At 53.4% G+C, this 13,739-nt stretch overlaps 3 protein-coding genes across 6 annotated transcripts in view; all 3 read left to right on the forward strand.

The window, feature by feature from the left end:
• The first annotated feature begins 508 nt into the window (after positions 1–508).
• On the forward strand, positions 509–3,650 carry LOC121056875 (zinc finger CCCH domain-containing protein 11A-like). Its single transcript, XM_040530342.1, has 3 exons — positions 509–901; positions 1,318–1,379; positions 2,156–3,650. Exons 1-3 carry the CDS (start codon positions 743–745, stop codon positions 2,415–2,417), a joined length of 483 nt encoding a protein of 160 aa, XP_040386276.1. The 5' UTR covers positions 509–742; the 3' UTR covers positions 2,418–3,650.
• A 1,378-nt stretch (positions 3,651–5,028) lies between these two features.
• LOC121056876 (small nuclear ribonucleoprotein E-like) lies at positions 5,029–7,249 on the forward strand. Of its 4 annotated transcripts, none has more exons than XM_040530344.1 (5): positions 5,029–5,321; positions 5,517–5,543; positions 6,015–6,077; positions 6,284–6,453; positions 6,876–7,249. In XM_040530344.1, exons 1-5 carry the CDS (start codon positions 5,268–5,270, stop codon positions 6,877–6,879), a joined length of 318 nt encoding a protein of 105 aa, XP_040386278.1. In that variant the 5' UTR covers positions 5,029–5,267; the 3' UTR covers positions 6,880–7,249. The 4 variants fall into 4 exon arrangements, with proteins under 4 accessions (XP_040386278.1, XP_040386277.1, XP_040386279.1 ...); XM_040530343.1 differs by having other exon boundaries at positions 6,284–6,444; positions 6,985–7,249; XM_040530346.1 differs by having other exon boundaries at positions 5,030–5,321; positions 6,284–6,415; positions 6,985–7,249.
• Positions 7,250–7,324: 75 nt separating this feature from the next.
• Positions 7,325–13,739, forward strand: part of DHRS7C (dehydrogenase/reductase 7C) — a 32,961-nt gene continuing 26,546 nt past the window's right edge. Inside the window, exon 1 of the mRNA XM_040530339.1 lies at positions 7,325–10,514. The gene's annotated coding sequence lies outside the window, so the exon portion shown is untranslated. The remainder of the gene's footprint in view (positions 10,515–13,739) is intronic.

Raw genomic sequence — 13,739 nt, forward strand, 5'->3', positions numbered from 1 at the left:
TGTAGATGTTAAACTGTAACTGCTTTTAAATCTATTTGTTGGTAAGAAAAGAGTTCAATACACCACCTCCACAGGGCAAAAATTCACATGGAAGAGCAGAAAAACCCAGAAGTGCTTCCTGAACTTCACGTTACCAACAGCACCATTGGATTTAGATCCTGGCCTGGCATCCAGGGTGCACGGTCTGCAAGCACTGCTGCGATGTGGAAGTGCCAAGGCAGGTTTTTGGCCTGCCCTCACTAAAACACTTTTTTTTTTTTTTTTTTTTTTTTTACAAGCAATACAAAGAGTGTGCCAGGTATGCTGTAATGCCAGTGTGCCAGGTCAATAGAGGATATCCAAACAACAGAGGCGTTTGTCCTAATTTCTGGCATGAAAACACTTTTACAGCATTCTTTTCATGAAGAAACCCCTCTCTATTTGTGAATCTTACTAGACTTCATACAATGTCTTAGAGTATTGCTTGCACTTAGGATCGCTCTGTGTCTGAGTTTCCCTTCCTGGATTATTATTTACTGTAGCTATTCATTTTCTTTGTTCCTTTGTATGGATTGTTGGTAGACAGAGTTTACTATGTGGAAAATATTGCTGAGAATCCAGGCAATGGCAGTGTAATTCTGCTGGCCAAATACAGTTAACTATGTAGAAGGGCTGTGGAAATGAGTAAGAGAACCCGGATTTTTCATGAGGCAGAGCAAGACTGTATCAGTTCTCTCTTCCTTTTACTCTAGCCAACTTTAACATGTTTGTGAAGCCTTGGGATGGGAAAGTCGCTTCCCCCAAGAAGAAGGCACTGAAATGTAAGGCACCCGGGAGTTTTCCCTCTGCTGTAGCAGCTGTGAAACCACGGACTGCCTTTGATGCTGACACAATGGGACCTCCAGCCAAAAAAGCAGCTATGGTAAGTACAGGGGCTAATGCAGAAATGGATCCCTTGTAAAATTTATACCCTCCTCTAGGAGAAAAGATGGAAAACTCAAACGTTCTACAGGCCTTCTGTTTCCTTTTAAATCCAGTAGCTGCCTACAGAATTCTTGTAGTACCCTTCCATATTTATTAGATTAATGGCACTATTTACTTAGTACTCTGTGATTCTGTGATTTCTCTGGTGTGGAGGATTTTGTCTATTAATGCTGTGTTCTTAAAAGACACAAGATCATTAGTAACCTCCAAGTGAATAGTAACTTTCTTCAGGAGCACCTTGGTTTTGTATTTTGGCTAAGGCTCCGCAATGCCAGAGGAGAAGCAGCATGGAAGAAAAAGCTATTAAGGAATCTTTTACCCATGGGTCATAAATACTGTTTTGCTGCTTTCTAGGCTGTTCCAGCCATGCTGGAGCATGTCCCAGCCACCAGACTTGAAGAAAATCCCCAAAACAGGTGATGACCAAAACTAGTTCTTTTTCTTAATCGGTGTATATCCCCAGTGAAACATAAGTTCTGTCACATGTGGGGAAAAATGAGGGTTCTGAGATAATTAAAGCCCAAATCCATCAGAGGAATAAGTCACGTGAAATCACTTTCTAGCAGCTAGCAGGAATTCTTAATTAGACTTACTTTCTTTAAATGCTGCAAGTCGCTACAGCTTTCCAGTGACTTCTTGGTCTGTCTGAATACCTAAATGAGGATGAGGTGAAGTTCTTCTACTTCCTTGTGAGGTGATAAATGATGAGTAGTGTCCTCTGCCTTTTGGTCCTCAAGAATGCCACCTGAACAAACCTACAAGGTGACAAGACTGCAGGGAGAGCAGAGGGAAGTGATGGATGCAGATCAGCTTCCTGTACTGGGGAGCAAACTCTGCTGAGTGTGCCATGGGAAAAATGACTAACTTAGTAAACAGATATTTGCAGATGGAGACTTCTTAACATTTTTACAGTAAAATTAATAAAGGTGGCAAAGTGCATCTTGCTACAAAAATTGAACCATCTTTGCTAGACTCCAGGTGTTCTGGCTTCACAGATAAACCCCCAAACTGAAAAATGTACCTGCTAATATATTGGGCTCTAAACGTAGCCCTGGGTTAATTGAATAACAATCCCTGTGAAAGATTGAAGTGCAGGAGGGGTTGGCTACAGTTTTAAGAGCCGGTTTGCAGAAAAGGGATCTCCCGTTAAGAAATGGCATAAACTGATTGTTCTCTTCCTTGCTCTCCCAAGACCTGAAGCACATCTTGGAAGCCAGGCAGAATCTGTGGAGCCGATGGAGTTGTCAAGCTCGACTTCAGCTTCTTCCCAGCTAGAAGAAGCAAGGACACGCCAGCTGAGTTCCACAGGCAACGCGCCCTTATCTGTAGACGAGGATTTTGAGATGCTACTTTGGGAAATCTCAGACAGCATACTGGAAGCAGAACTCGACTTGGACCCAGGGAAGGATGAGGATGACCTCCTCCTCAAACTTTCCAAGATGATTGACGATTGAACTGCAGAGTCCTATAGTATATTTAAAAAAAAATAAATTAAAACTCTTCTTCTTGTTGGATACCCCGAGGTGATCCTTTTTCTAACTGAGGCTTTGCAATGAGACTTAAAGCACAGTTTGAACTGGTAGAAATTGGCAGGATCTGCACTCAGTTGTCCTAAGTTTCCCTGCTGGTCAGAGTTAAGGTCTTGTGCATCTGTTCTGTAACTATAGGTGGCTACCTTTGATATCAAGAGGACAAAGCACTTGTTTCTTTTGGCACAGAAAGATGTGCATTGACACACTGTGGTGGCTGTGAATTGACGTACTGATGGAGCAATGCTCTGAAGGCTTAAACGTAAAGCTTCTTCCTTCCTCCCCCCTTGGCACAACTCGATGTTGGGCACATTGTGAAGCTTCGGTGTTCTGATTTCTCGGACAGTTGATACCCAAATCCCGGAGTTACTATGTCAACTCTTGACTTTTATTTGTGTATGCCATTGTTTTGACAGTAATCTTTTCAGACGATGAAGCTGTAGGGGCGGGAGGGAGCAGAATAATTATTCTAGCGTTGTGGACCAAACATGCTGCCACGAGGAGGGGGGGGGGGTGTCAGCCCACCCAGCCTTACTTTCAATTATCAGGGATGATAAAATGGTGTGAAAAGCAGCAGCTCTGCGATACGACTATGCTACCCCCACTCCCTTCTCTTGTGCTGTACCAAAGTTCCCCCAAGCTTTGGTTGGTGCTTTTTGCTGGTGACAGTAGGACTCCGGGGCGAGTAGTCGGGACTCTTCTGCAGTAACTGGGTCAACTAAGGGTTGTTCTAAGTGCCTCTTGGTTTTTAAAATTGCTCCCCTGAGCTGCTGGCTCTGCTGCCTGCTACAGCAAATGTTCGGGTGCCATCAGCATCGCACTTGGGCGTGGGCACTGACCCTGCGGAGGATAGCTGAGACTCAGGTGTATTGTGTACCCTGCCACCAGTGATCGTTTTCCCCTAGCAGATCTATTTTGAATTATTTTCTTAAATTTTAGAGGAACTTTAGGGTCTTCATGCTATGATTTGTGAAGCTGTAGGGGCCCTCAGGCATTTGCTGCTGGCAGAGGAAAACCGCTTGTTGAATTTGTTGTAAATACTTTCTGTTTGGACAACAACGCCTGTGTGTGTGTGTGCTTAGACGACCCCCTGCGACGCCCCAGCTCCACGAGGGAAGCTTTGAAGTGGCTCTGGGAAAACCTCTGCAGAAGAAACTGCTGCTGGTGACTTGCGGAAAACGGACTCCACAATCAGTAAGATTGTAAAGTTGGTATGTTTATTCAGCGCTGGGCAGCACAGGGGGTAGTCCCGCCAAAGTTGTGCGCGCCTGATGCGGCAACTTGCCTTGGTTATATGCAGTAAAGAGTTACATATGCATGAAGTTTCACAATACGCCTATACATATTCATAACCTGTCCCCGCTTCGTATTAAAATTAGTTCCAAGGAGTCATTTCCATAAACTCCTCCCATCTGCGCTTGCGCAGTGTATTCTGGTGGTGGTCGTCGGCGGTCATGGGGATGAAGATTGATGACTCTTCCTCGTCACCGCTAGTTGACCTCTTGTCTTTGCACAGACTCAGTTGTTCCTTGGCTCTTGTCCATCTGCAGGACCAGTTTCTACCAGTTTCTTAAGATAGGCTCACTCTCTTATTAGGAGACTGACCTTGGAAAGGGGCCTGAGGCTTCTTGCTTTAGTTAATTTGCACAATGCGCCATAGTTAGCAAAGACACTAAGTAGCACCCTAGTTTAATGCCGTCAGCGCTCTATCTCTACTTGATAAGATTCTCCTAACTCCCTCTCTCACTGGAGCCCACGCAGCCCTCCGTCCTGCTGAAGGACTTCACAGGGACTTCTGCCGGCTCCGGGTGCCCGCACACAGACAGAAATGGCTTTGAGAGAAAACAATTCAGGAGGAGGAGAGCTCAGAGACTGCGGCCAGCTTCGGCCACCTTCCCCTCGCTTTCCCTCTCCGTGTTCAAACCAAGCACTGGTCTGCCGTCAACCTTCGCTGCCTCTGCCTGCGGCGCTGGGCTTTCACGTGTGCCATTGCTCCTGTACATATTTTATCCTTCCTTTTGTAAGGAATGGTCCAGCAATTCATGTCACTAAGGGATTTGAAGGGTTAACATTGAGGCCCGGCTCTAGGTGATAAGAGAACAAAGGGGTTTTTAGAGAAAACTGCTGACTACTGCAGGGGATGTTGCTAGAGTTTCTGAAATCCGGCCCAGAGGCTACCAAATAAGGAGGAAGGGGGAGCTGAAGGACAATTGAAGGACAAAAGCCTGGGAGGAAGACAACCAGCCTTCAGCCGGAGCAACCCCCGAGAGACCACCAGAGACTGATACACAAGCACCCCTGGGAGGGTTTTGGATTCCGGAAACCAATTATAATAACCCTGCCTCTTCTAGAAGTAGTACTGAATATGTATTAGCCTGGGAGCATAAAAACCAGCCGCCTTACATAACAGGTGTGCGTCCTGGTGGAGCAGAGACTCCCGGCGCACCCAGCACTGTTTGCTTGCCTCTATTCGTTTAATCAATTGTAAACTTTGATTGTAATCCTATTTGGGACTCAGTCATTTATAACACTTTTTATATTTGTATTTTATTTAAGGCTGTCTTGCCCCCCTCCCCCCCCAGCCTCTCTGCTCGCCAATAAACCTGGCGCAGGGACACCTGCCTGCGACCATAGAGACGTGGTCCTCCCGGCCTGCTAGAGCGGCCCCCCGCGGTCCTCCAGCATCCCAGCGTCCTTTGCGCACTCCCGCCCGGCCTCAGCGGCTTCCGGTGGCGGCAGAGCAGGGGCGACGGGAGCAGCGAGGGGGCGGCAGCCATGGCGTACCGCGGGCAGGGCCAGAAGGTGCAGAAGGTGATGGTGCAGCCCATCGTAGCCTTCCTGCGGCGGGGGGGCGACGGGGAAGCGGGTGGGGGGCGGCCCGGGCCTCAGGGGTCTCGGCCCGGGCCTTGAGGCCTTGTCCCGGGGCCCTGGGGCCTCGTTCCACGGTTTGAGGCCTTGTCCTGAGGCCTTGTCCCGGGTCTGGAGCTCTTGTCCCCGTGCTGAGCCCTTAACGCAGCGCCCCAGAACCTCATCTTCCGCTACCTGCAGAAGGTGAGTACCGCGGGGAGAGGACGGGGAGGGGATGGGGATGGGGATTTGGGGGGGGTGGGGGGAGCGGGGAGGGTCCGGGGATCCCCCTCACTGAGTTTTCGGCTCCCACCCGTTGCTAGGGGCAGGTTTGTGGGGAATGGAGAGCTGTGCGGTGTGCTGGTGGGTACAAGGAGCTGCTGCGCAGCCCGGCATTTCCCCCTTGTGTTAACGGGAGTGGGATCGTGCAGTCGGGTGTGCAGGGGTGTTCCCTTGTGACTGGAAACGTGTTCTTCAGCAAACGTGTAGTATTCACCCAATCATATAACACTCTAAAATGTCAGACTGTTAATTGAAACTGCCCCTGAGAGTTGCTCCTTGGAGTGTTTGAGAGCTATAGCGGCTATGGTTAGCGGGTATTTCTGAACACGCGAGAGAGAACAAAACTGCTGGCAGTGTTTGTGTTCCAATTTACTCTCCTCCTTCATTCTGCAGAGGTCGAGGATCCAGGTGTGGCTTTACAAGCAAGTAAACATGCGGATAGAAGGCTGCATCATTGTGAGTATCAGCACGACCCCGCGTTACGTCGTTAGTTTGTTTTCCCTCATTCACAATCCTATTTTTTCTTGTCAAGAAAAACTAGCACAAGGGAAAAAAAAATCATACTTCTCTAACAATTAGTCTTCATTGTCGAGCCTGGGTCAGCAAAGCTGATGATGGTTTGTGTTGTTGCTGAACTAATTGGCATCGTTGCTGATTTCTAGGGCTTTGACGAGTACATGAATTTGGTGTTGGATGACGCAGAGGAGATTCACTCCAAGACAAAATCAAGGAAACAGCTGGGTGTGTCGTGTGTCTGTGCAACCCGAGTGATGCGCGGTCTGAAACCTGCCCGGGTGAGCCTTCTAGATAGCAGCACTGAGAGGTACCAAACGTGTGACGAGCCTTGATGTTGAAGTTCAGTGAGCAATTACTGGCTACATCTCTGTCCCTGATGATTTTTGAGCTGGTGATTTTGCTGAATGAAGGAGAATCTGTCCCTGCCTGAGACCAGTTCTGGTCTTTCAAACGTGTAATAACAAGTGGCCTGCACTGGCTGGAGGAGTCTGGTCACAGCTCCTTTCAGCTGCATCTAAAGCCGGTGACCCTGGGCGGTTCTCATACTTGCTGTGATCTCTGAGTCAAAGCAGGGAGCCACGGTAGCAGCAGTGTTTCTTTACCACCTGCTGGTGGACAGAAGCAACGATGTGTGCCCAGTGCTGGGGTTTTCAGCAGGGCCAGCGTGCTGCTGGAACGGGGACGGTGGTTGGAGTGGGACTTGTGAGTGTGGGGCAGCTGGCAGGAACAGGACTCTGTGTGATGGGCAAAACCCTGCTCAACCACACGAAATACTTTCTGAAAACACGAGATTATTCTCAGGTTCTGGGCTCTCTCTAATCCCCTCTTTCCCTTCTCTGTGCTGCAGGCCGGATCACGTTAAAAGGGGACAACATCACTCTTCTACAGAGCGTTTCTAACTAGAATCTGCCATCCTTAGAACAAAGGTGGCTGCCGTGCTGCGGAGTGACTGAGTGCCAGGGGAACGTGGCCCGCTGGTAGATAGGAAGTTATTTGTAACTGGGGTTGCATGCTGAGGTCAAAAGTCCTTCCTTTGTGGGAGCGAGTTTTTTGTAGCTTGAAACAATACGTGATGTATTTCACAAATAAACATTTTTCACATTAACTGTAAATGTAAAACACAGATCTGCTTGTTTTCAGTCTCTTCCTTCTGTGAATGGAGAAGGAGGAAAAATATAGAAGCGTGGGCTTTTCTTTTTGCTGTGGATCTGATAAGTTTCGATAACGATATGTGCTTTCTTGAACATTACATCTGCATTATGTGGCCAGGGTGGACTTGTTCAGGGCACGGAAGCCCCACGCAGTCCTTGAGCTAGCAGGGTGCTGGGGAGGGTGTTGGAGATTTTGCATCCAATTGCAGCCCTTTGTTGCTGCAGTGACAGGTTCCTCAGATTCTTTCTAAACAGGGTTTAACTTGTTGAGAATCTTTTTGGGAGTGTTTATTGTGGATCAATCAGTAAAAGTATCTTAGTGGACCCGTGAGGGATTTGGGGCTGTGGTGCAGTAACCCAGCGTTTACAAGTGTTACTGATACGCATGCTTGTCAAATAACATCTCCAGATCAGAGAGTGAGAGCGGGCAACTGGTTTGGATTAAATCTGTCACTTCTTGCTGCTTTGGACAGAGCCTGTAGATTAAACCCTTGTGCTGTTCAATAAGCTGGGGTATCAGATGTATCGGTTGGGTTTTTATCATTTGATTTATTTTTTTTATCTGTTTGGAGATCTGTCTGTTCTATTTAAGTTTCCCCAAGAGAGCTGAGCTGCTTGGTGCATTGACCAAAGATAAGTTCCCTGGCTGGCTTGGGACAACCAGTCCCCTCATTTTTCTGATCACAAAAAAAAAAAAAAAAAAAAGAAAAATTTTGACTGTAACTGTAACTCAGAAACTAAGATTACCTGAATGGAGAGAAATTAATTTTGATGTACAGGCTGTGCTAGAAATCTGTTAATCAGCATTCAGTTTTTCAAAACTTCAATTTGTGTCTCATCATCATGAAAATTAATCAATTCAAGGTGGGAGATCCTTTCCTGAAAGGGAAGGACAGAACTACGAGTCTTGCTGTGGGGCCTACCCAGCACAGTTCTGGCATTCCGAGAAGTAATACGTCAGGAGTGTCACAGCAGACGTTCCCAGGAAGAAACCTTTGAGGGGCAGCATGACACACTTGATTGGCTAAAGCAGCTTCAGCTGTACAGCCTGCTGCTGGGATCGGTAATTCTAAGTTGTGTTCAAGTTGCTGAGTTCCTTTCAGCATGTAGTAAAGATGTAACGTGCTGATGTCATTTGGGAACAGGAGGCATTACGTGTCACCAGCAGTGGACACATAGGGAACAAAATCGTATCTTACGAGGTCCTCCACATCTGCCTTTCATTTTGTCCTTGGTTTGCCAGCTGGAGCTTCCAGGAGGTGAGGAAGGAGGCTGTCCCAGTCAGTAGTTGAGGTGTTGCAGGGTATTTGTGATGCAGTGCTTGTAAAATTTACCTGCCCGCATCTCCTGTTACAGGCAGCCCCCCCTGGGCCCTGTGAGACGGGGAGCTGCTGCCCGGGGTTAGGCCCAAGGTCCCCTGTCAGGCCCAGGACCGCCCTTCCCCTCACCCTGCCCTTCCCTCCCGCTCCTCAGCCCTTCCTTAGGCCTTTCGGGCCGTCTGGCCGTCCGTCTGGCCGTCTGTCCATCCAGCCGGCCATCTGGCCGTCCATCTGGCCCTGTGTCCCTCCGTCCCACCACCCTGCCCTGTCCCTGCCGTCTTCCTAGGGAAGCAAAGAGTCCCTGGGCTGCCTTCAGGGGGGAGGTTCTGCTGAAGAAATTAAAGCTTCCCCCTTAACGGGCGCCTTGCGAGTTATTTTGAGTTCCAACCTTCTGCCTTCCTTTCGTAGCAGTGCCTCTGAGGGGTGCGCTGTAAGGTAGGCGTCATCTGGCGCGCTGCTCCTCCGTTTCCCAAAGGAACTGCCTTCAGGATCTGACTAACTCTGGATGCACCCGGTTGTCACCTTAATTTCTCCTTTAGTTTGCTGAAAACAACCCAGTTGGGTGACCTTGGTGTTTGTTTCTTAAAAAATGGATCGAGGAGATCTCTGTTTCCTTATGCTGGTGTTCACGATGAAAGTGCAGAAGGGATGCTTACTGTTGCCCGGGTCAGTACTGTTGCCAGGATGGGAATGTTTAGCCTACCGGCCCTCTGGTGCTGTTAGGCTGCACTTGGAGTGTGAGCTCTGGGCCTTATTTCGAAACTACGGCGTTATTTGAGTGTACAAAGCCGAGATATTCTGCGGATAAGTGATTCTCAAACCACGTCAGGACCACCGCTGTGGCGTGTGCTGGAGTCGGACGCGCGTTTGACTGATCAGACGGAGCAGGTGAATTGAATTTGTTGCTGGATGGCGAGGTGTTCTGGGGGAAGAGCTAGTCTAAGGAAAACTTCCTCTTACTGTCCCTTCCCATCTCAAATGGCCACTGCCTGGGGAAATTGGTTCTTTATGAGATTAACTACAACGTTACAGTGAGGATGAGGAATCATCATTACTCCCATAGTTATTTGCTGCCAGGCCACAGCGTTGATTTCAGAGATTTTTTTTTTTTTTAAAAAAAAAAAGAAAAAGAAAGGAAGTATGTATTCTTTCACATACTCTCTTTTCCCCGAGAGTAAATGTTGTAGCTTCAGCAGTACCCTTCCTCTGGAAACGATTCCCAGTGCCTGCTCAGACACTGGGGAGGAAAATGACAGAGAGAACAATGGAGGAGAGCCACCCGATATAAAGGAAAAAAGGGGTTATGGATTAAGGGAAAGCCACTACATAAAAAATTGGTGCTATCAAAAAATTAGTTAAGGGTTTGGGACCTGCAGGTGCTGCCTACACCTGCGTGTGTTGCAGTCGTGCCTGTTGCCACTGTGCAAAATGGAGAGAGCTTCTTTGTCGAATCCAGCATGTTAAAGCATGCGCCATTGCCTGGAAGAAAAGCACGGACTTCCCTCATGTGGGACTTCTTCCCTATTGATCTGTGGTTTACCTGAAGGTTTACCATAACCTGCGTATGTTTCAAAAAAAAAAAAAACACAAAAAAACCAACAACAACATTAAAGACTGGCAAGGCAGATCCTCATCTGGGGACTCTGATGCATCGGTGACATCACCAAGCAAAGCACTGTGAGCGCTTCGGGTCGGGGCTGCTGCGGCGAGCCTCGCAGGTGGGAGGGAGAGCAGGTACGGTTCGCCTCTGGCGGGTCTGTGTCAGCCCTCTGCCCTGGTGGCTTCGTTAGCAGTGAGAGTTTGACTCCTGTGTTCCCAGCTTTCGCTTCTGCACTGACCGTGTAGCAGAGCCCACAAGCTGCTTCCTCAGCTGGAAGAGGAAGAGGAGTGACCTCAACTGTGCCGAGGTAAAGCAGAATCGTTGAAAAGGTTTGTCAAAGATGCGGGTTGTACCAGCGCAGCCGCTGCAGCTGCAGCAGGTCCTGGAGCATTGGAGAAGACAGAGAGGGGTTTCTTCATGAAAAGAATGCTGTAAAAGTGTTTTCATGCCAGAAATTAGGACAAACGCCTCTGTTGTTTGGATATCCTCTATTGACCTGGCACACTGGCATTACAGCATACCTGGCACACTCTTTGTATTGCTTGTAAAAAAAAAAAAAAAAAAAAAAAGTGTTTTAGTGAGGGCAGGCCAAAAACCTGCCTTGGCACTTCCACATCGCAGCAGTGCTTGCAGACCGTGCACCCTGGATGCCAGGCCAGGATCTAAATCCAATGGTGCTGTTGGTAACGTGAAGTTCAGGAAGCACTTCTGGGTTTTTCTGCTCTTCCATGTGAATTTTTGCCCTGTGGAGGTGGTGTATTGAACTCTTTTCTTACCAACAAATAGGTTTAAAAGCAGTTACAGTTTAACATCTACATGCTTGGGTGTTATTAGCACAGCATTGCATACTGAGCTGGTGCCTGGTAGGAGAAAACCTTGGTAGGAGAAACCCCATGGCGCCCCAGTGGACCCTGCCCAGCGACCAACGGCAGGCCGCCAGGCACCCCAGCAGACCCTGGCCGGCAACCCCCAGTGGGCCCCTTGGTGCAGCAGCGGACCCCAGCCGACGACCCCCGGTAGGTCCCTGGGCACGACGGCGGACCTCGGACGGCGACCCCTGCTGACCCCCCAGGCCCCACGGCAGAATCCAGGCGGCGACCCCTGCAGTGGCCCCGGGCCCTGCGGCGGACCCCGGGTGCCAACCCCTGCCGGGCCCCTGGGCCCCGCGGCAGACCCCGGGCGCTGACCCGTGCAGCGGACCCTGGGCGTGGACCCCTGCCGGTCCCCCAGGCCTTGTGGCGGTCCCCAGGCGCCGCCACCCGCCGGGCCCCTGGCTCTGCGGCGAACCCCAGGCGGCGACCCCCACCGGGCCGCACGGGGTCCTGGCAGGGGTTGCCACCTGGGGTCCACCACAGGGCCCAGGGGCCGGAAGTGGGTCACCGCCCGGGGACTGCCATGGGTCCTGGGGGCCTGCCGGGGGTCACTGGCCGGGGTCCAGTGTAGGGCCCGGGGGCCTGGAGAGGATTGCCGCCCGGGTCCCAACGTGGAGCCCGGGAGCCTGGCGGGGCTCGGCGCCTGGGTCAGCCGCAGCACCCAGGGACCCAGCGGGGGTCACTGCCCAGGGCCCGCCATGGGGCTCGGGGTCCTGGCATGTATTGCCACCCAGGGTCCGCCACGGGGCCCGGGGGCCTGGTGGGAGTCAGCGTATGGGGTCCACCATGGCACCTGGGGGCCCGGTGGGAGTGGGCACCCAAGGTCCGCCTCAGGGCCCAGGGGCCCGGAAGTGGGTCACTGCCCAGGGACTGCCACGGGTCCTGGGGGCCCCCTGAGGGTCACAGGCCGGGGTCCAGCTCGGGGCCTGGGGGCCTGGAGAGGATCGCAGCCTGGGTCCCAATGCAGAGCCCGGGGACCTGGCGGGGGTCGCTGTCCAGGGCACACCATGGGGCCCGGGACCCTGGCGTGTATCGCCATCCGGGGTCGGCTGCAGGCTCCAGGGGCCTGGTGGGATTCGGTGCCTGGGGTCCGCCACAGCACCCAGGGGCCCTGCGGGAGTCGGCTCCCAGGGTCCGAGGCGGGCTCCAGGGGCGCGGCACGAGTCATCGCCCAGGGTCCACCGCGGGCTCTGGGAGCCCGGCAGGAGTCGGCGCCCGGGGTCCACCATGGGGCCCGGGTGCACAGTGGGACTCGGTGCCCAGGGTCCACCGCGGGCTCCAGGGGCCAGGCAGGTATTGGCGCACGGGGACCATGGCGGGCTCCGGAGGCCCGGTGGGAGTCGGCGCCCGGGTTCCATTGCGGGCTCCGGGGTCCTGGTGGGAGTTGGCACCCGGGGTCTGCCAGAGGGCCCGAGGGCCTGGCGGGAGTCGGCACCTGGGTTCCACGGCGGGCTCCAGGGGCCTGGAGGGAGTGGGCACCCAGGGTCCACCACAAGGCCCAGGGGCTGGGTGGGAGTCAGCGCCTGGGATCTGCCGTGGGGCCCGGGGGCCCTGCTGGAGTCGGCGCCCAGGGTCTACCGCAAGGCCCGGGGGCTCGGCGGGATTCATCACCTGGGGTCTGCCGAGGGGCTCAGGGGCCCGGTGGGTGTCAGCGCCCAGGGTCTGCGGCGGGGCCCAGGGGTCCGGCAGGAGTCAGTGGCCAGGGTCCGCCACGGTCTCCGGAGGCCCGTTGGGTGTCGGCGCCTGGGGTCTGCCGCGGGGCCCAGGGGGCTGGCGGGATTCATTGCCCATGGTCCACTGTGGGCTCTGGGGGCCCGGCGGGAGTTGGCCTCTGCGGTCTGCCGTGAGCCCTGGGGGCCCAGTGGGAGTCGGCACCTGTGGTCTGCTGCGGGCTCCCACATGCAGAGGGTGTCAGCACCCGGGGTCCGCCGCAGGGCCCAGGGGCTTGGCTGGCGTCAGAGCCCAGGGTCCGCCACGGTCTCTGGGGGCCTGGCGGGAGTCGGCGCCTGGGGTCTGCAACGGGCTCCAGAGACCCGGCAGGAGTCAGCACTCGGAGTCTGCCACAGGGCTCAGAGGCCCGTCGGGAGTCGGCGCCCGTGTTCCATCGCGGGCTCCAGGGGCCCGGCGGGAGTCGTTGCTCGGGGTCCGCCGCGGGCTCCAGAGGCTTGGCGGGAGTCAGCGCCTGTGATCCGCAGCAGGGCCCAGGGGCCCGGCAGGAGTCAGTGCACGGGGTCCACCGGGGGCCCGGTGGGAGTCTGTGACCCGGATCTGCTGCGGGGCCCGGAGCTTCTGTCTGGAGTAGGCGCCTGGGGTCCGCCACAGGGCTCCAGGGGCCCGTTGGGAGTCGGACCCCGGCGTCCGCCACAGGGCCCGGGGGCTCGGCGGGAGTCAGTGCCCAGGGTCCACCACGGGCTCTGGGGGCCCGGCGGGAGTCTGTGACCCGGGTCTGCTGCGGGGCCTGGGGCTTATTTCTGGAGGTGGCGCCTGGGGTCTGCCACGGGGCCAGGGGCTTCCATCAGGAGTCGGTGCCCGGGGTCCACCACGGGTCCCGGGGGGCCGGCAGGAGTCGGCGCCCAGGGTCCTCAATGGGGCCCGGGGGCCCTGAGTGTGTCATCGCCCGGGGTCCGCTGCGGGGTCCAGGGCCCCAGCGGGATTCGGTG

Source organism: Cygnus olor, chromosome 18 (genome assembly GCF_009769625.2).
Source record: "Cygnus olor isolate bCygOlo1 chromosome 18, bCygOlo1.pri.v2, whole genome shotgun sequence".
In the NCBI taxonomy this organism is placed as follows: Eukaryota; Metazoa; Chordata; class Aves; order Anseriformes; family Anatidae; genus Cygnus; species Cygnus olor.